The 17,829-nt window shown below is 52.4% G+C and overlaps 2 protein-coding genes and 14 non-coding genes across 16 annotated transcripts; all 16 read left to right on the top strand.

The window, feature by feature from the left end:
- Window positions 1-71: 71 nt before the first annotated feature.
- On the top strand, window positions 72-2,132 carry RPL23 (ribosomal protein L23). The gene is made up of 5 exons (XM_048926838.1): window positions 72-175; window positions 447-530; window positions 784-912; window positions 1,720-1,833; window positions 2,002-2,132. The coding sequence occupies exons 1-5, from the start codon at window positions 163-165 to the stop codon at window positions 2,082-2,084; spliced, it is 423 nt and encodes a 140-aa protein (XP_048782795.1). The 5' UTR covers window positions 72-162; the 3' UTR covers window positions 2,085-2,132.
- On the top strand, window positions 1,117-1,248 carry LOC125684762 (small nucleolar RNA SNORA21). The gene has a single exon (XR_007373328.1). It is a non-coding gene; the product is annotated as a small nucleolar RNA SNORA21 (small nucleolar RNA).
- Window positions 2,133-3,473: 1,341 nt separating the features above from the next.
- Window positions 3,474-3,545, top strand: TRNAC-GCA (transfer RNA cysteine (anticodon GCA)). Its single transcript has one exon. It is a non-coding gene; the product is annotated as a tRNA-Cys (tRNA).
- Window positions 3,546-3,832: 287 nt separating this feature from the next.
- On the top strand, window positions 3,833-3,904 carry TRNAC-GCA (transfer RNA cysteine (anticodon GCA)). The gene has a single exon. It is a non-coding gene; the product is annotated as a tRNA-Cys (tRNA).
- Window positions 3,905-4,326: 422 nt separating this feature from the next.
- Window positions 4,327-4,398, top strand: TRNAC-GCA (transfer RNA cysteine (anticodon GCA)). The gene has a single exon. It is a non-coding gene; the product is annotated as a tRNA-Cys (tRNA).
- Window positions 4,399-4,727: 329 nt separating this feature from the next.
- Window positions 4,728-4,799, top strand: TRNAC-GCA (transfer RNA cysteine (anticodon GCA)). Its single transcript has one exon. It is a non-coding gene; the product is annotated as a tRNA-Cys (tRNA).
- A 2,331-nt stretch (window positions 4,800-7,130) lies between these two features.
- Window positions 7,131-7,202, top strand: TRNAC-GCA (transfer RNA cysteine (anticodon GCA)). The gene has a single exon. It is a non-coding gene; the product is annotated as a tRNA-Cys (tRNA).
- Window positions 7,203-7,489: 287 nt separating this feature from the next.
- TRNAC-GCA (transfer RNA cysteine (anticodon GCA)) lies at window positions 7,490-7,561 on the top strand. Its single transcript has one exon. It is a non-coding gene; the product is annotated as a tRNA-Cys (tRNA).
- Window positions 7,562-7,983: 422 nt separating this feature from the next.
- On the top strand, window positions 7,984-8,055 carry TRNAC-GCA (transfer RNA cysteine (anticodon GCA)). Its single transcript has one exon. It is a non-coding gene; the product is annotated as a tRNA-Cys (tRNA).
- A 329-nt stretch (window positions 8,056-8,384) lies between these two features.
- On the top strand, window positions 8,385-8,456 carry TRNAC-GCA (transfer RNA cysteine (anticodon GCA)). The gene has a single exon. It is a non-coding gene; the product is annotated as a tRNA-Cys (tRNA).
- A 2,331-nt stretch (window positions 8,457-10,787) lies between these two features.
- Window positions 10,788-10,859, top strand: TRNAC-GCA (transfer RNA cysteine (anticodon GCA)). Its single transcript has one exon. It is a non-coding gene; the product is annotated as a tRNA-Cys (tRNA).
- A 287-nt stretch (window positions 10,860-11,146) lies between these two features.
- Window positions 11,147-11,218, top strand: TRNAC-GCA (transfer RNA cysteine (anticodon GCA)). The gene has a single exon. It is a non-coding gene; the product is annotated as a tRNA-Cys (tRNA).
- Window positions 11,219-11,462: 244 nt separating this feature from the next.
- Window positions 11,463-11,534, top strand: TRNAC-GCA (transfer RNA cysteine (anticodon GCA)). Its single transcript has one exon. It is a non-coding gene; the product is annotated as a tRNA-Cys (tRNA).
- Window positions 11,535-11,835: 301 nt separating this feature from the next.
- TRNAC-GCA (transfer RNA cysteine (anticodon GCA)) lies at window positions 11,836-11,907 on the top strand. Its single transcript has one exon. It is a non-coding gene; the product is annotated as a tRNA-Cys (tRNA).
- Window positions 11,908-12,241: 334 nt separating this feature from the next.
- On the top strand, window positions 12,242-12,313 carry TRNAC-GCA (transfer RNA cysteine (anticodon GCA)). The gene has a single exon. It is a non-coding gene; the product is annotated as a tRNA-Cys (tRNA).
- Window positions 12,314-12,949: 636 nt separating this feature from the next.
- Window positions 12,950-17,732, top strand: CWC25 (CWC25 spliceosome associated protein homolog). The gene is made up of 10 exons (XM_048926837.1): window positions 12,950-13,064; window positions 13,263-13,435; window positions 13,669-13,905; window positions 14,345-14,414; window positions 14,557-14,684; window positions 14,903-14,972; window positions 15,475-15,665; window positions 15,816-15,902; window positions 16,432-16,593; window positions 16,903-17,732. Exons 1-10 carry the CDS (start codon window positions 13,047-13,049, stop codon window positions 17,015-17,017), a joined length of 1,251 nt encoding a protein of 416 aa, XP_048782794.1. The 5' UTR covers window positions 12,950-13,046; the 3' UTR covers window positions 17,018-17,732.
- The last annotated feature ends 97 nt before the right edge of the window (window positions 17,733-17,829 follow it).

Consider the following 17,829-nt stretch of genomic DNA (forward strand, 5'->3'; position numbering starts at 1 on the left):
GCCTGCAGGGGGCGTCGGCTCCGCGCCGTCCCTCGTCACGTGATCTCTACCATGTGATCTTCCACCGTCACGTGACGCAGGCCGGCTTCGCCACGTGACGTCCGCCGGGGAGGTTCCATTTCCCAGCGTTCCTCGCGCGCCTCCGTCTCTTCCGGCGCCAAGATGTCGAAGCGAGGTGAGGTGGGACGCTGGGCCTGGCCGGGATCCGGTTCCATCCGCCGCTCTCCGTGTGCGGGCGCCGCGGCGAGGGGCGTGGAGGATGCTGGGGGTCCGGGGCACTGCGTGGGCCCGGGCTCGGCCGGCAGCGGTGTCAGGCCCGCCCAGCAGCGCCGGCCGCACCCGGTGCCCCGTAACCCATCTAGGCGCTCAGCTCTGCCGGCCCCCCCCCGCCCCGCAGCCCCTCCGCGCCGCCCGGCGGTGACCTCACGGCTCTCCTCTGCCCGCAGGACGCGGAGGTTCCTCCGGAGCGAAGTTCCGCATCTCCCTCGGTCTCCCCGTGGGAGCCGTGATTAACTGCGCTGATAACACCGGTGGGTGCCCTGCTGCGAGTGGGTCTGGGGGGACCCTGTGGGGGTGTGGGGTGAGCTGTAAGGCAGGGAGCTGGGGGTGCGTCTGGAGATGGCCCTTTTCCTGGTGAAAATCGTTCACCAGGGCCGTGCTGTACAGGCCATCGCTTTGGGATGAAGTGGCAGCCTGTGCTGTTTGCCTCGTTGGGTGATGGGGTGGTTGGAGTCCTTGCAGGCGCGGCATCTAGGCACAGATCCTGAGCTCTTCTCTCCACAGGTGCCAAGAATCTGTACATCATCTCCGTGAAGGGGATCAAGGGCCGCCTGAACAGACTGCCAGCAGCTGGTGTGGGTGACATGGTGATGGCGACTGTCAAGAAGGGCAAACCGGAGCTGAGGAAGAAGGGTGAGCGTGGGGAGGAGCAGCCGGGCCTGCAGTGCCTGCATGGCGCTCCTCAACCCACACTTGATTGTAGCAACAGGCAGCTCCTGCTGAGCCTGTGAGCGCTGCAGTGTCCTCCCAGGGGGCAGAGGAGCAGGTCTTGCGTTATATCTGCCTAGGAAGGAATCAGAAGGCAGACGTCTGCCCGCTTGCAGGAGCATTTGCTCCACCCTTCTCAAAAGCACTTGTTGGGTCTGTGCGCCGTGGCTCAGTGAGTTGTCGTGGAAGGGCAGAGAAAAGCATCGCTTTTGGGTGAAGTGGCAGCCTGTGCTGTTTGTTTCAATCAGTGATGTGACACGGCCTTGGGAATTGGGTTCCTTACCCCTCCCTCCTGCTTGCTGAGTGCTGTCTCTGAGCTGACACACTTAGAAGCACGGTTGAGAAACTGGAAGAGCGTTGTCTTCTCCAAGTGCGGATTTAGTTGTCAGTTTGGAAGTGCCTTATTGCCTTCAGGATTCGTCCCTGGACCCCACAGGCATCAGCTCTGTTCTGTCAGTGTGATGCCAGCAAGGCTGATGTGAGTTATGAGCTGTATGCCCAGATATAACCAAGGAAGTTTAATACATCCTGCGAGAGGAATGCTGAAAAGCTGGGAATAGAGTGGCTGAGGTGTCAGCCTTGCTGGTCCTATCCCTGCATTAGGACTGTGAACCCAGGGTGTAACTCAGCTTCCTAGAGAAGCACTGTGAAGGGGAGCTCGGTGTTGGGGTGAGCTGCTGACTGTGCTGGGAGGGATGCTGATGAACGCTGACCTGCTGTGTCTCTTGGCAGTGCACCCAGCGGTGGTAATTCGGCAGCGGAAATCGTACAGAAGAAAAGATGGGGTGTTCTTGTATTTTGAAGACAACGCGGGAGTAATAGTGAACAATAAAGGTGAAATGAAAGGTATGGGAAAACAGAATCCTGCTCTGGGCCAAAGAGAAACGTTGGCTGTGATGGCTGGGGTTGGTGTGCTTGGTTAGAGGGCTCTGCTCACCTGCACCAAGGACCCAGGAGAACACAACTGTGCTGACTGAGCTCTCTGATGTCCTGCTTTGTTTTTCTCTCCTTCAGGTTCAGCCATCACAGGCCCTGTGGCCAAGGAGTGTGCAGATCTGTGGCCCAGGATAGCCTCCAATGCAGGAAGCATTGCGTGAACACGCTCCTCTTTGTGGAGATGAAATAAAAGTACTTGTACCAGAAAATGGTGTCTGCCTTGTTAAGAGTCAAGTGTGCTCCTCTGCCAGGCACGACAACATTGAGGGAATTATTTCAGGTTTGGGAAATCCTCCATGAAACCCCAAATGTGGGTGGGCACAGCGGGAGGAAATTGGCTGTGGGGTTTAAGATTGGGTGATTAGTCTTAATGAGGGAGAGCCGTCAGCATGGAGGGTGCTGTACTGTGACAGATCCTGTGATGACTGAATTGATCCAACTTTTGTGTGCAGTGATAAAAGCTGGGAGATCTGAAAGCCCTTCTACAAAACCTGTTTGTGCCTCTCTTGTGATGAAACCCCCCCACACAGTTTGTATGGCAAACTGAAATGATTTCTTTGGTCCTTGCTGAGGACGATGCGAGGACACACGAAGCCCCCTGCTGTTAGCCGAGGTGGGGGCTGCAGCACGTGCCTCAAAGCCTCAATCAGCAGTGAAACAAATGATCGGGTCTCTGGCTAATGGCAGGTTGGGGGATGATGTGATTTTCCAGATCATCTGAAAGGCTTTGCGCTGGGAGATTTGTGGAGATAAAAGCTTTGCCTGAAAAAAAAGCAGCGTGGATGTTTCTGAACAGCTTTTCTCCTGCTTGCTGGTAAAACGTGATAGAAATGTGGCCTACAGCCCCTGGATCAGCATAGGCTGCACAGTGGGTGGGGAAGGGACTTTGGTACGGTGAGCCCAGCTCCTGCTCCAGGTTTCCAAGGGGCAGCTGAGGAGTTGTTGCCTCTTCCTAGCAGACCTGACGCCCTGTGAGCATCCAGCAGCTGCTGCAGGCAATGCTGCATTGCTCCTTGAGGAGTGACTTTTGCAGTCAGCAGACACCTGCTTATGAGTAAGGAACAACCCCTAAAATGTGTCCTCACTTCTGTCTGCTCACAGCTGCTGCGTTATTTAATTCTTTTTTTTCCCCTAGACAGGACATGGCACGAGTTAGCTGTAAGCCATTGGATGTTTGCTTCCTTTTTCCCCAGGCTGTAGGCAGACAGCAGGGGAGGCGGGGAGGCTGTGGACAGTGCAGGAGGCGTGGAGTGAGGCAGCAGCTGTGGGAGATGTGTGTGCTGAGAGCAAACAGAAGCAAAGGTGAGCGCCTCCAAAGCTGTCCTGAGGCGGCTGGTGCCACGTGTTGCTGTTTCTGTGTTGAGACAAAGTAAGCAGGGATGTGAGTGGTTTGTTCCTGCAAGGGTTTGCATGCATGCAAAGCAGAGAGCAGGTTAAGGTTAATGAAAGGGATGCTGTGTGGGAGGCGGGGCTGGGAGTGCAGGCAGTGGAATGCAGCAGCGCCTCTGTCAGCGTCCACAAAGGGCCTCACCTGGCAGGTGCTGCCCAGTGGGGGTATAGCTCAGGGGTAGAGCATTTGACTGCAGATCAAGAGGTCCCCGGTTCAAATCCGGGTGCCCCCTCCCCTTGGCCTCTCTTTTTCTGCCCCACAAGTTCCTTTTCAGCTTCTCAGCTGCCTCTTTCTCCCCTCAGCTGTTGGTGCTGCTGTCCCTTGGTCAGCGCAGCAGCGCCCGGGTGCCAAGAGGTGGATTGCCACGGGAAGAGGACTGGCAGCGCAGTGTTGGTGAGCACAGACCTGAGATTTCCTTGAGCACTGCTTTCTGCACTGCAATAATTGGCACTGCATAATTGAATTGACTCCCGTTTGGAATCAGTCGGAAAATTGAGGCTGGGCAGGCAGGCAGCAGCAGGGGGTATAGCTCAGTGGTAGAGCATTTGACTGCAGATCAAGAGGTCCCCGGTTCAAATCCGGGTGCCCCCTTGGGCTGTTATTTTTCTCAGGATACTTAAAGGACTGGGGGCTGGGATAAGCACAGTTTGATCATTTTTACCTCCTTGTAAGGCCGATGAATATGGCTCTGTGTCTCCAGGAAGGGTTATTCTGTTCCTTTTTGGAAGGGCTGCATCTTTTTAAAGCGAGGCTTTTCTCTCCAGCCTTGTGGTGAGCTCAGCTCGATGCTGGTTTTCACATTACAGAACAGCACAGAAGTGGCGGCCAAAACTGTTTCAAATGTCCTCTGGGAGTCTGGTGACTGGACTCTTGGTAGCAGCTCTCTGTAGAAGGCAGTGTGAGTTTTTGGACACCCAGGGATGCATGAAGTGAAGGATTCTAAGCAGCTGGGATCAACTCTGAGCTCTGGGCATAGATTGCTTAAAAATCACCTTGTGCAGGTGCTGCTTCAAGGGGGTGTAGCTCAGTGGCAGAGCATTTGACTGCAGATCAAGAGGTCCCTGGTTCAACTCCAGGCGCCCCCTTTGGATTGGGTGCTTTTCCTGAGATAAACACGAGCAGCATTCCTTGTTTTTAGACCCTGTCTGCCTGCGCCTTGCATGGAGAGCCAGCTGCTCTGTCCACATCTGTGTTTTTGACGCTGATCAACTGAACACACACAGTCAAAATGAATATTTGCATCAGTAACGCTTTTTTTGCTGTTAATGCAAATGCACAGTGCAATTCTTATTGCCTGTAATTGCTTGTCATGTGAATTAGGAATCAAAGAAAGCTGATCTATAGGAACTGTAACAGCAGACATAAGTGGTCTCTGTGCGTGTTTTTTAGTGCTCCTTGGCCAGGTGCTGCAGCAGGGGGTGTAGCTCAGTGGCAGAGCATTTGACTGCAGATCAAGAGGTCCCTGGTTCAACTCCAGGCGCCCCCTCTTTACCTTCCTTTTCCAACCTTCTTCCAAAATCCTTTGCAGACCAAACGTGGGAGTGCCCTTATTCCTCTGAGATCTTACAAATCTCCTGCCTCTTACCAGCTGCAGAGTCTCAGTTTTTCCATTTTTCCTGTGGTTTAGCTCAACCATTCATGTATATACAAACAACTCGATGCTAGTGGGAGGAGGAACATCTTGTTTTTCCTGTCTGAATAATTACCATTAACTATACAGGAAGCAGTAAGCACAAGGCCGTTCAACGAAAGGGGACCTGCAGTGGTTTTTGGAGGCAGCTGGAGTGGGAGGGGCAGCGCTCAGCCCGGGCCGGGAGCCACAGCCAAGCGCTGCTGGCCGTGCCCCTGAGGGGATCGAACCCGGATCCCCGCAGCCGCAGGCAGCCGCGCTGCCCCTGAGCCACGCCCCAGCGCCGGGCCGCCCCGGGCGCGCACTTTCGCGGGCTCACGTAGCCCAGGGGCAAAGCGCCGGGCTGGGAGCCAGGAGGTCGCCGGTTCTAAACCCGCACCGAGCGGTGAGGAACCCACTCGCGACCTGGAAGTTTTGCTCGGAGACACCGCGCTTCGTTACAGACCTCCGGTAAACGGAGTGAGGACGGCACAGCCAGAGGCCTGTATCTCCGGTCATCGCTGCGACCGCGGCACGTTGTACTCGGCACCATTAAACGTGTGCATTTACCTCGGGTTTATCTCACGTCACTGCTTCATTTTTATTTTTCTTTTCCCGGTGAGAACCGGAACCGCAGCGAGGCGCCGGGGCCAACAGGGCTCCGGTTGTTTCTATCCCCGTCATCCTGCCGAAGTGACGTTTCCAAAGAGCGCCGCGCGGAACGGGCGGGATGGCGGCGCGTGTTGATGACGTCACGGCACTTCCGGTTCGTGCCCTCGGGCTTCAGGCCGTCCTTAAGGGCCCTGCGGGGTCGGTGCGGGGCTGCGGCTGCCGCCTCTGCGCGGTGCGGGGACGGTGTGGAAGCGTGAAGCCGGTGGGGAAAGTGGTGGAGCTGCAGTGGTTTGCGGGGGGAGAAGGCGCTGAGGGTGCGGGCGTTGCCAGGTGAGGGGCGGCGGGCTCCCAGGGTGGGCTCGGGGAGTTTGGGGGGAAACCTGCGGCCCTGTGGCGGCTGTAACGGCCTCGGACTGCGGCGCAGGGAAGCTTCCTCTTAATAAGCGCGGGCGCTGTGTCGGAGGAGGCTCGTGACTCATTTTTCCTGTTTTTAATTAAGTGCTGGCTGTGGTATTCCTTAGCTGTGATGCATTTGCTGCTGGCATAAAATATGCGCGTATATTAACATAAAGTTCTGTCTCTTATGCTCAATGTTTGCACTTGTTCACCCATAGTGCCTTTAACTTTAGGACTCTGGCATAGAGGAAAAGAAAGTCAGCTGTGTGTACTAAAGCTTCTGAGGTGGGCTTAACTTGTGAGATTCCTGCGTGCTCCCCCCTCCAGTTACTCCTTTAAGTGCTGCTGAGGATCTCGTAGGAAAGCAACCTTCGCACTGCTGCACATTCAAACAGTAGATAACCTCTTTTCAGCCTTATTTCTCCATGTGGCCCTGTTCCAAATTGCTGTAGGATGCAACGCTTTGAAATGGTTGGCAGAAATCTGCTTTCCTGCAAAAACTGGCTCTTTCCCTCAGGTTTATGCATAGTTAGCTCTCTGTCACTGAAGGCTTTCAAACCTCACCTTTTGTTCTTTCTCACATTGCCTGCAGCAAAATGCTCAGACACCCAGAGAGCGGTGGGCAGTGGATTAATTCTGTAACTAAGGGGCAGAACAGAGGCACTTTAACAGGAGACATCTGGGTGTTGCAGGTATGTGTCCATCTCACACCTCTACAGTAGAGCTTTCTTGGAGTCGAATGCTTTGCCTGAGGAAAAAGAAGTCATGTGAAAAACCTTTTTTTCCCTACTCAGGGCATGGCACAGCAGTGAGCTGTAAGAGGTTGGGTGTTTGCTTTCCCTTTAACCGGGGCTGAAGGCAGACAGCAGGGGAGGCTGCAGGCAGTGAAGGAGCCGCAGTGTGAGGCAGCAGCTGTGGGAGATGTGTGTGCTGAGAGCAAACAGAAGCAAAGGTGAGTGCCTCCAAAGCTGTTCTGAGGCGGCTGGTGCCACGTGTTGCTGTTTCTGTGTTGAGACAAAGTTAGCAGGGATGTCAATGGTTTGTTCCTGCAAGGGTTTGCATGCATGCAAAGCAGAGAGCAGGTTAAGGTTAATGAAAGGGATGCTGTGTGGGAGGCAGGGCTGGGAGTGCAGGCAGTGGAATGCAGCAGCGCCTCTGTCAGCGGCCACAAAGGGCCTCACCTGGCAGGTGCTGCCCAGTGGGGGTATAGCTCAGGGGTAGAGCATTTGACTGCAGATCAAGAGGTCCCCGGTTCAAATCCGGGTGCCCCTTCCCCTTGGCCTCTCTTTTTCTGCCCCACAAGTTGCTTTTCAGCTTCTCAGCTGCCTCTTTCTCCCCTCAGCTGTCGGTGCTGCTGTCCCTTGGTGAGCGCAGCAGCGCCCGGGTGCCAAGAGGTGGATTGCCACGGGAAGAGGACTGGCAGCGCAGTGTTGGTGAGCACAGACCTGAGATTTCCTTGAGCACTGCTTTCTGCACTGCAATAATTGGCACTGCATAATTGAATTGACTCCCATTTGGAATGAGTCGGAAAATTGAGGCTGGGCAGGCAGGCAGCAGCAGGGGGTATAGCTCAGTGGTAGAGCATTTGACTGCAGATCAAGAGGTCCCCGGTTCAAATCCGGGTGCCCCCTTGGGCTGTTATTTTTCTCAGGATACTTAAAGGACTGGGGGCTGGGATAAGCACAGTTTGATCATTTTTACCTCCCTGTAAGGCCGATGAATATGGCTCTGTGTCTCCAGGAAGGGTTATCCTGTTCATTTTTGGAAGGGCTGCATCTTTTTAAAGCGAGGCTTTTCTCTCCAGCCTTGTGGTGAGCTCAGCTCGATGCTGGTTTTCACATTACAGAACAGCACAGAAGTGGCGGCCAAAACTGTTTCAAATGTCCTCTGGGAGTCTGGTGACTGGACTCTTGGTAGCAGCTCTCTGTAGAAAGCAGTGTGAGTTTTTGGACACCCAGGGATGCATGAAGTGAAGGATTCTAAGCAGCTGGGATCAACTCTGAGCTCTGGGCATAGATTGCTTAAAAATCACCTTGTGCAGGTGCTGCTTCAAGGGGGTGTAGCTCAGTGGCAGAGCATTTGACTGCAGATCAAGAGGTCCCTGGTTCAACTCCAGGCGCCCCCTTTGGATTGGGTGCTTTTCCTGAGATAAACACGAGCAGCATTCCTTGTTTTTAGACCCTGTCTGCCTGCGCCTTGCATGGAGAGCCAGCTGCTCTGTCCACATCTGTGTTTTTGACGCTGATCAACTGAACACACACAGTCAAAATGAATATTTGCATCAGTAACGCTTTTTTTGCTGTTAATGCAAATGCACAGTGCAATTCTTATTGCCTGTAATTGCTTGTCATGTGAATTAGGAATCAAAGAAAGCTGATCTATAGGAACTGTAACAGCAGACATAAGTGGTCTCTGTGCGTGTTTTTTAGTGCTCCTTGGCCAGGTGCTGCAGCAGGGGGTGTAGCTCAGTGGCAGAGCATTTGACTGCAGATCAAGAGGTCCCTGGTTCAACTCCAGGCGCCCCCTCTTTACCTTCCTTTTCCAACCTTCTTCCAAAATCCTTTGCAGACCAAACGTGGGAGTGCCCTTATTCCTCTGAGATCTTACAAATCTCCTGCCTCTTACCAGCTGCAGAGTCTCAGTTTTTCCATTTTTCCTGTGGTTTAGCTCAACCATTCATGTATATACAAACAACTCGATGCTAGTGGGAGGAGGAACATCTTGTTTTTCCTGTCTGAATAATTACCATTAACTATACAGGAAGCAGTAAGCACAAGGCCGTTCAACGAAAGGGGACCTGCAGTGGTTTTTGGAGGCAGCTGGAGTGGGAGGGGCAGCGCTCAGCCCGGGCCGGGAGCCACAGCCAAGCGCTGCTGGCCGTGCCCCTGAGGGGATCGAACCCGGATCCCCGCAGCCGCAGGCAGCCGCGCTGCCCCTGAGCCACGCCCCAGCGCCGGGCCGCCCCGGGCGCGCACTTTCGCGGGCTCACGTAGCCCAGGGGCAAAGCGCCGGGCTGGGAGCCAGGAGGTCGCCGGTTCTAAACCCGCACCGAGCGGTGAGGAACCCACTCGCGACCTGGAAGTTTTGCTCGGAGACACCGCGCTTCGTTACAGACCTCCGGTAAACGGAGTGAGGACGGCACAGCCAGAGGCCTGTATCTCCGGTCATCGCTGCGACCGCGGCACGTTGTACTCGGCACCATTAAACGTGTGCATTTACCTCGGGTTTATCTCACGTCACTGCTTCATTTTTATTTTTCTTTTCCCGGTGAGAACCGGAACCGCAGCGAGGCGCCGGGGCCAACAGGGCTCCGGTTGTTTCTATCCCCGTCATCCTGCCGAAGTGACGTTTCCAAAGAGCGCCGCGCGGAACGGGCGGGATGGCGGCGCGTGTTGATGACGTCACGGCACTTCCGGTTCGTGCCCTCGGGCTTCAGGCCGTCCTTAAGGGCCCTGCGGGGTCGGTGCGGGGCTGCGGCTGCCGCCTCTGCGCGGTGCGGGGACGGTGTGGAAGCGTGAAGCCGGTGGGGAAAGTGGTGGAGCTGCAGTGGTTTGCGGGGGGAGAAGGCGCTGAGGGTGCGGGCGTTGCCAGGTGAGGGGCGGCGGGCTCCCAGGGTGGGCTCGGGGAGTTTGGGGGGAAACCTGCGGCCCTGTGGCGGCTGTAACGGCCTCGGACTGCGGCGCAGGGAAGCTTCCTCTTAATAAGCGCGGGCGCTGTGTCGGAGGAGGCTCGTGACTCATTTTTCCTGTTTTTAATTAAGTGCTGGCTGTGGTATTCCTTAGCTGTGATGCATTTGCTGCTGGCATAAAATATGCGCGTATATTAACATAAAGTTCTGTCTCTTATGCTCAATGTTTGCACTTGTTCACCCATAGTGCCTTTAACTTTAGGACTCTGGCATAGAGGAAAAGAAAGTCAGCTGTGTGTACTAAAGCTTCTGAGGTGGGCTTAACTTGCGAGATTCCTGCGTGCTCCCCCCTCCAGTTACTCCTTTAAGTGCTGCTGAGGATCTCGTAGGAAAGCAGCATCTGCACTGCTGCACATTCAAACAGTAGATAACCTCTTTTCAGCCTTATTTCTCCATGTCGCCCTGTTCCAAATTGCTGTAGGATGCAACGCTTTGAAATGGTTGGCAGAAATCTGCTTTCCTGCAAAAACTGGCTCTTTCCCTCAGGTTTATGCATAGTTAGCTCTCTGTCACTGAAGGCTTTCAAACCTCACCTTTTGTTCTTTCTCACATTGCCTGCAGCAAAATGCTCAGACACCCAGAGAGAGGTGGGCAGTGGATTAATTCTGTAACTAAGGGGCAGAACAGAGGCACTTTAACAGCAGACATCTGGGTGTTGCAGGTATGTGTCCACCTCACACCTCTACAGAAGGGCTTTCTTGGAGTCGAATGCTTTGCTTGACGAAAAAGAAGTCTTATGAAAAACCTTTTTTTCCCTACTCAGGGCATGGCACAGCAGTGAGCTGTAAGAGGTTGGGTGTTTGCTTTCCCTTTAACCGAGGCTGAAGGCAGACAGCAGGGGAGGCTGCAGGCAGTGAAGGAGCCACAGTGTGAGGCAGCAGCTGTGGGAGATGTGTGTGCTGAGAGCAAACAGAAGCAAAGGTGAGCGCCTCCAAAGCTGTCCTGAGGCGGCTGGTGCCACGTGTTGCTGTTTCTGTGTTGAGACAAAGTAAGCAGGGATGTCAGTGGTTTGTTCCTGCAAGGGTTTGCATGCATGCAAAGCAGAGAGCAGGTTAAGGTTAATGAAAGGGATGCTGTGTGGGAGGCGGGGCTGGGAGTGCAGGCAGTGGAATGCAGCAGCGCCTCTGTCAGCGGCCACAAAGGGCCTCACCTGGCAGGTGCTGCCCAGCGGGGGTATAGCTCAGGGGTAGAGCATTTGACTGCAGATCAAGAGGTCCCCGGTTCAAATCCGGGTGCCCCCTCCCCTTGGCCTCTCTTTTTCTGCCCCACAAGTTGCTTTTCAGCTTCTCAGCTGCCTCTTTCTCCCCTCAGCTGTCGGTGCTGCTGTCCCTTGGTGAGCGCAGCAGCGCCCGGGTGCCAAGAGGTGGATTGCCACGGGAAGAGGACTGGCAGCGCAGTGTTGGTGAGCACAGACCTGAGATTTCCTTGAGCACTGCTTTCTGCACTGCAATAATTGGCACTGCATAATTGAATTGACTCCCGTTTGGAACGAGTCGGAAAATTGAGGCCGGGCAGGCAGGCAGCAGCAGGGGGTATAGCTCAGTGGTAGAGCATTTGACTGCAGATCAAGAGGTCCCTGGTTCAACTCCAGGTGCCCCCTTCAGATTGTGTTTTTATTCAAAGATAAATATGAAGAGCATTCCTCTTTTCTTTTTCTTAGATCTGTTTGCCTACGCTTTGCTCTGAGAGCTGGTCTCTCAACTTCCATCTTCGTAACACTGAGAACTCATCTAAACATGCATGCTCAAATCAGTGTCATGCAAAAGAATCTAACCAGTGGACATCAAAACTAAGCCCTGTATAGATTCCTTTTTTCCTCTGTATCTTTTATAGTTCTTAAGCAAGGGGGTATAGCTCAGTGGTAGAGCATTTGACTGCAGATCAAGAGGTCCCTGGTTCAACTCCAGGTGCCCCCTTCATGTGGTGGACTTTTTTCTAGAGTAGAATCACGAGGAGCATTCCTTCTTTTGTCTGCTTATGCATTTCACAGTGCTGCTTTCCACAATTCCATATTCGTGACTCTGAGCATCCATCTAAGGATATACAGCCCAAATCAGCGTCTGTATCAGTGTAAAGGCTACAGTGGTTGTTGGATCAGTGTGGAAGCTGGACAGGTTCTAACCTGTGTAATATCTGTTCAGTGTGGCTGTCTGTGATTCTGGTTGTCTGGGCTCTGTGAATTGGTTTCTTAATGCTCCTTGTTCAGTTCTTAACCAAGGGGGTATAGCTCAGTGGCAGAGCATTTGACTGCAGATCAAGAGGTCCCTGGTTCAACTCCAGGTGCCCCCTCTTTACCTTCTTTTCCCAACTTCCTTTTGCCAAAATTCATCACAGGAAGCAGATGAACACGTCCTCTTCAGTCTTGTGAGCTTGCGCTGTGTGTTGAAGTTGTGATATTCGAGATCCTGAGCAGCTGCCTGGCAGGGCTTCTGCACTGCGTGAGTACACTGCGTGCATTTGTCTGTTCTCGATCCCCTGTAATTACTCCCTCCTGTATTATGGGATGTATGCAGGTAGGCCCAGGGGCTGTCGAGTAAGGGAATCTAAACAGTGGACATCAATCAACTCCGGGTGCTGTGAATAAACTTGTTTAAAAAATCACCTTGTGCAGGCGCTGCTGCAAGGGGGTATAGCTCAGTGGCAGAGCATTTGACTGCAGATCAAGAGGTCCCTGGTTCAACTCCAGGTGCCCCCTCTTTACCTTCTTTTCCAACCTTTTTTCTTCCCAAGTCCTTCATAGACACGATCCTTATTCTTCAGAGGTCTTCAAGATCACTTGTACCAAACTTCTAACAAAAAAAAGAAAAGCTTTCCAGTTTTCCCGTGGTTCTCCTGAGCAACACACGTACAGACAAATAGCACAGTGCAGTAGAGGCAATGCAGGTCTAGTTTTTCCTGCCTGAGCAGTTGTTTACTAATTGAAGTAATTTCTAGAAAGCCACATACTCCGTGTATGACAGGTGTCTGTGCCCCCGCGGGGATCGAACCCGTCACCCCAGCAGCCGCAGGCAGCGACGCTGCCCTTGAGCCACGCCCCCACCACTGAGCCGCCCCAAAGCCGCGTTTCGCGGGCTCACGTAGCTCAGGGGCAAAGCGCCGGGCTGGGAGCCGAAACGTCCCCGGTTCTAAGCCCGCACCGAACGGCGCGGAACCCCGCTCGCGTCCTCGAGTTTTCGCTCGGCGACGCCGCGGTTCGGTGCGAAGCCCTGGGGAACGGGGTGACAACGGCAAACAGCGGCCTGCAGCTCCGGTCATCGCTACAGCACGCCGTAGCACCAGGCGCCGCCCGCCTTCTCCTATCCCTTCGGTAAGACCGTTAAGCGCCGCGCCGGAAGTGACGTATATCACACGCGACGCGTTGAGAGGAGACGGCGGCTCATGTTGATGACGCACAGCGGGCCCAGTAGCCGAGGAGAAGCCGAGCAGCCATGGGGGGAGGCGACTTGGTGAGATGGGGCCCGGGATGCGGGAGGGACCGGGGGTTTCCTCCAGGCCGCTGGGATCCCGGTGACGGCTCCGAGGCCGCGGCCGTCCGTTCGAGCTGTTCGCGGCGGGGCCGGGCCTGGCGCTGCGGCCCTGCTCGGTGAGAGAATGCCCGGGGCCTTCGGTAAGGGGCCCTGTGCCGCGTCCCGCGTTCCTTGCAGAACCTGAAGAAGAGCTGGCACCCCCAGACCCTGCGCAATGTGGAGAAGGTGTGGAAGGCCGAGCAGAAATATGAGGCCGAGAGGAAGAAAATCGAGGAGCTGCAGCGGGAGCTGCAGGAGGAAAGGGCCCGAGAGGAGATGCAGCGATATGCTGAGGATATGGGCACTGTCCGGTGAGCAGAGCCAGGGCCTGAGCGTGGGGCTGCCGGTCCGGGCAGGGGGAGGAGTGGTGCTACGTGTTGAAGGGGGTCCATGTGCTTCTGGTATCTCTGAGAAACAGAAATTTGTACACCGAATTTATAGTTTCTGATAATTTCACACTAGAAGCTTTCCACTTACTTCATAAGCTTTAAACTGCAGTTTTATACCTCTGTGACAGAAAATATGATGACTTGTTTTGCAATAGGAAAAGAGAAGAAAAGTTGGAGTGGATGTACCAGGGTCCTGGGGGCATGGTGAACAGGGAGGAGTATCTCATGGGTCGCCCTGTGGACAAGTATGTCTTTGAGAAGACAGAGGACAAGGATGCTGGCTGCTCCAACGAGACAGGCCTGCTCCCAGGCTCCATTTTTGCCAAGTCAGGTGCCAACTCTGTCCTGGACATGGCAAACAAAATCCGGGAGGATCCACTTTTCATGATCAGGTACTTAAGGTGGAGCTGAATACTGGAATAAATCAGAATAAATCAGGCAATGCAGCAGTGATGGCAGCTTGATGAGAGCTGTTTTATTTGTGGGAAGTGTGCATGCAAATGCAAAGGTTGTTTTTCTTTGTTATATATGTACATATATACTCATATATAGGCTCATATATACAAACTTAGGTCACCCTTTTGTATGTGTGAGAATGCATCTGGTTGGCAGCATTGGAGCCAGATAGATGTTAACAGAATGAAAACTTGGCTTAATTTCCTCGTTGCACTCTTCAGTGGGGGGGAAAAGGACAGAGTTTGCAGGAGTTGGACTAACGTTGCTGAATGAACAAAAGTTGGCCGTTAGAGCTTGTTTTAGTGTTGTATCTTTCATGAAAATGATGTTTAGAGTTGCTTGAAAATACTAATACTGTTCTTCCATCTGCTTTAGAAAGAGAGAGGAGGAGAAGAAGAGAGAGGTTCTGAATAATCCTGTAAAAATGAAGAAAATCAAGGAGTTGGTGGGTGACTCCATCGCGCTCTGTGGGTCTGTGCACGTACCTTGCTGGGCTTTCTTTTGTCCAGGAGAACTCCATTGCTTTGCCTTATGCCCAAGCGCAGGGACAGTAATTACTGCTAATCAATCGGTGTCTTTCTTTGTAGCTGCAAAACAGTTTAGATAAAAAGGAGAAAAAGAAGAAGAAAGAGAAGAAGAAGAAGCACAAGAAGCACCGGCGTCGCAGCTCCAGCAGTGAAAGTGCCAGCAGTGATGAGGAGCGAAGCAAAGCCAGGTAGGCTTTATTGTCTTTACTGTCTTGTTTGTTTTTCATCTGTTTCTGATCTTCTTTGAATCTCATCTTTCTAATTAATGCTCTTAATTTGCCTAAATATTACTGTATTGGTACTTTTGTTTTTTGCATCGGTGATTGATTTTTGTTGTTTTAATAAGCAAAGCATGGGATGACTGAAGTTCATCTGCTTCAAAAGCACTGTTCTCTTTTTTGTTTAGGTCTCAGAAGAAATCCAGCAGCTCCTCCTGGAAACCCATTCCTTCTAAAGTGCCAGGATATGGCTTACAGGTAAATATGGCTTTTTTGCATGTCTCTTTCAGTAGCAGACTTGTTGGTTAGGGAACAGCAAAAGATCAGCTTGTTGTAAGAGGCTGCTTCTCCTGTTAGAAGAGGGCTGTGAGGGATACATGATTTAACATGGTTTAACATGATTTAACATGGTTTAACAGTGCTCACATTCACCTCGGTGCCTCTGAGCCCTGACCTGAAACTCTTCAGGTCCCAGTAGGACTTCTGTCCTCTCTGAGTTCGGTTCAGTTTTAATTAGTTTCCCTTCCCAGAGCCACACGGCTGTTTCAATGTTGCATGTGATTGCCATAGCAGTTGCTTTACTGGGCACCACAAAAATGATCTTTTTAGACAGAGGTGTTCATAGGAACCTGGGAAGTGAGACAAGTGAATGCAGAGCAAAATGTTCACTGCCTGCAGCCCAACCTGAGGCTTCTGCAGCCTCGCTGTGTTGTGATGCTCTCACAGGACGTCTCTCCTGAGGGGCACTTTTGGATTTCAGGTCAGGGACTCTGACAGGAACCACAGATCTCGGAGTTCTCCAGCTGCTGGGCAGGGCAGAGCCTCCCACAGGCACCGCGAGCGCTCCAGGTCCAGGAGCACATCCCACTCCCCACAGAGATGCACGAACAAGAAGAGCGCAGAGCAATCTGGATGCAGGGGGTCGAGATCTCCTTCCAGGCACAGTAAACAGTGAGTGTGGCTCAGCTGGGTAATACGAACTGCAAGCTGCAGGGAGGGGGGATGTTCAGATCAAAATCCCTGCTAAAAAACCCAGGTAAAGCTTAGGGATGTGATAATATGTGTATATCTCCTAAAAATAAGGGTGGTTTTGGGTTGCAGACATAGCAGTCGAGAGGAGAAAGGGAGAGCTGGAAGTCCTTCCCCCAAAAAGAGCTATCGGCGACAGCACCTTCCAGGTTACACCAGGTGAGTAAAATCTCTGCGTGTTTTGGGGCGAAAGCTGCCCTGATGGTTGTGAAGCAGCTGCTGTCATCTGTGCACCAAATCTTGCTCTGTTGTCTGGAATGGACTGTCAGGCATCCACAAGGGCAGCGCACTGTTCTGAAGTGCTTGGTTTGATCTCAGCTCTTGAGCTCAGTTGTCAGCTAACAGCCTCCCAAACCTCATGGAATGGTTGTGATTCTCTGCATGCCTCATGGTGGGGTGAAATCAGGCTTTGTCTCCTGGGTTAATTAAAAGCCTGCTGTTTAACGGCCAGCAGGAAACTTTGGTCTTGACAGTATCATCAGTTAACAAAGAAAAGCTGAAAAGGGGAAGTCAAGCTCTTGCTGGAGTTGTTTGGTTGTTTAGACTTGTACTAAAAAACTTTGGGTGCTGAAGGAAAATTAAACAGCTCCAATTTTGGGGATAAATAGTCTTGAAGACTGGAAAGGAAGAGCTGGGTTGGATGAAGCACGCTGCTGGTTTACAGCAGTGCTGTTTTCTGTACCTACAGAAAGATCTCTCCAGAGGAACTGGAGCGTAAACGGCAGGAAATGATGGAAAACGCCAAGTGGAGGGAAGAGGAGAGGGTGAACAACCTCAAGAAGCACCGAAAGGAGGAGGAACTGGAGAGAGAACTGGAGAAACTCGACTCTGGGGATGGAAAGTTCTTGCAGTGAGTGCCTCGGTGGTGTTCATTTTCTCACTGGTGGGAAGTGCAGGGCGCAGCTTCTCAGGAGTGTGTGATGGCATCGAGGTTTGAGATGAGAATACCCAGCACCCACCTGAAATACAGCATTGGATCTGTAAGAAGCCAAACTAAAGGCTGGTCGGTTCTTTGGGTGCAGACTTTGATATGGAATCATTTGCTGCTTTCCAGTTTAGAATCACGTAGTTAATTGACCTGGGGATAACGAACCCTGCTGGAAACCATGTGATGTTTGGGAAGAGATTGATTTCTTTCCTTTTGTTGTTTTTCCTGCAGTCACTTTAAGCTGGAAAGTGCTTCTACTTCCACTTTAGAAGATCGGGTGAAGCGGAACATCCACTCCCTTCAGAGAACTCCTGCTGCCTTGGAAAAGAACTTTATGCAGAGATGAAGCTTGTTCTTCCTCTGCTTCTGTGCAGGAGTAAATTGGACCCTTGTTCCCCAAGGTGAGAGGCCTCCAGCACACGCTCAGTTCTCTCTCCAGGAACCATCTCCCAAAGAGCTGCTGAATTTCTGTGCTGCAGCCCACAGTGTGGTCTGAACTTCTGGCACTGTCAATGTGTTTGTGATGAGGATGATCCCTCAGGCAGACCTCAGCTGGAGAGCTCGTGAGCCCTTGTATCCTGCAGCACGTTGCCAGATCTCTTCCTGTTCTCCACCCTGATTCATACCAGTTTTGTATATTGTTGTTATTAGATGATGCTGGGTGATAATTGCTTCCTACACTGGGCAGGTTATCTGCGCTCCTTATTTGTGAGAGCAAAAGACCTATTTTTGTTAGTCCTTAAAAATCAGAGCAGGACAAATTCACGTGAGGTGAGTGGATGTGATAAAGCTGTGTGATGGACTGATGCCATTCTGCTTGACTGCCATCGTTCTGCTGTGGGTTTGGAAGGAGAGGTCAGACCAGGCTGTAAAATATCTTCTGTAGCCATTATTTGATCCCTCTCACCTATTTCAATGATGTTTGGCCCGAGGGGAGCAGCTTCGCAGGGAAAGGAAATGAGCAGAGCAGAACTGATGCAGCAGATATCTCTCTGGGATTTTGTAATGTAAGTAATGTGTATATGTACAGCAGTGAAGATTGTTTTGCCTTTTTTTTTTTTTTTTAAAGGAGAAACTTTACGATTTTCAAATGTTTTTTGGTGGCTTTGTGGGGGCGAAGGTGTCGGATTCGCTGCCACAGTGGCTGACGGACCGAGG

This window comes from Lagopus muta, chromosome 25, assembly GCF_023343835.1.
Source record: "Lagopus muta isolate bLagMut1 chromosome 25, bLagMut1 primary, whole genome shotgun sequence".
In the NCBI taxonomy this organism is placed as follows: domain Eukaryota; kingdom Metazoa; phylum Chordata; class Aves; order Galliformes; family Phasianidae; genus Lagopus; species Lagopus muta.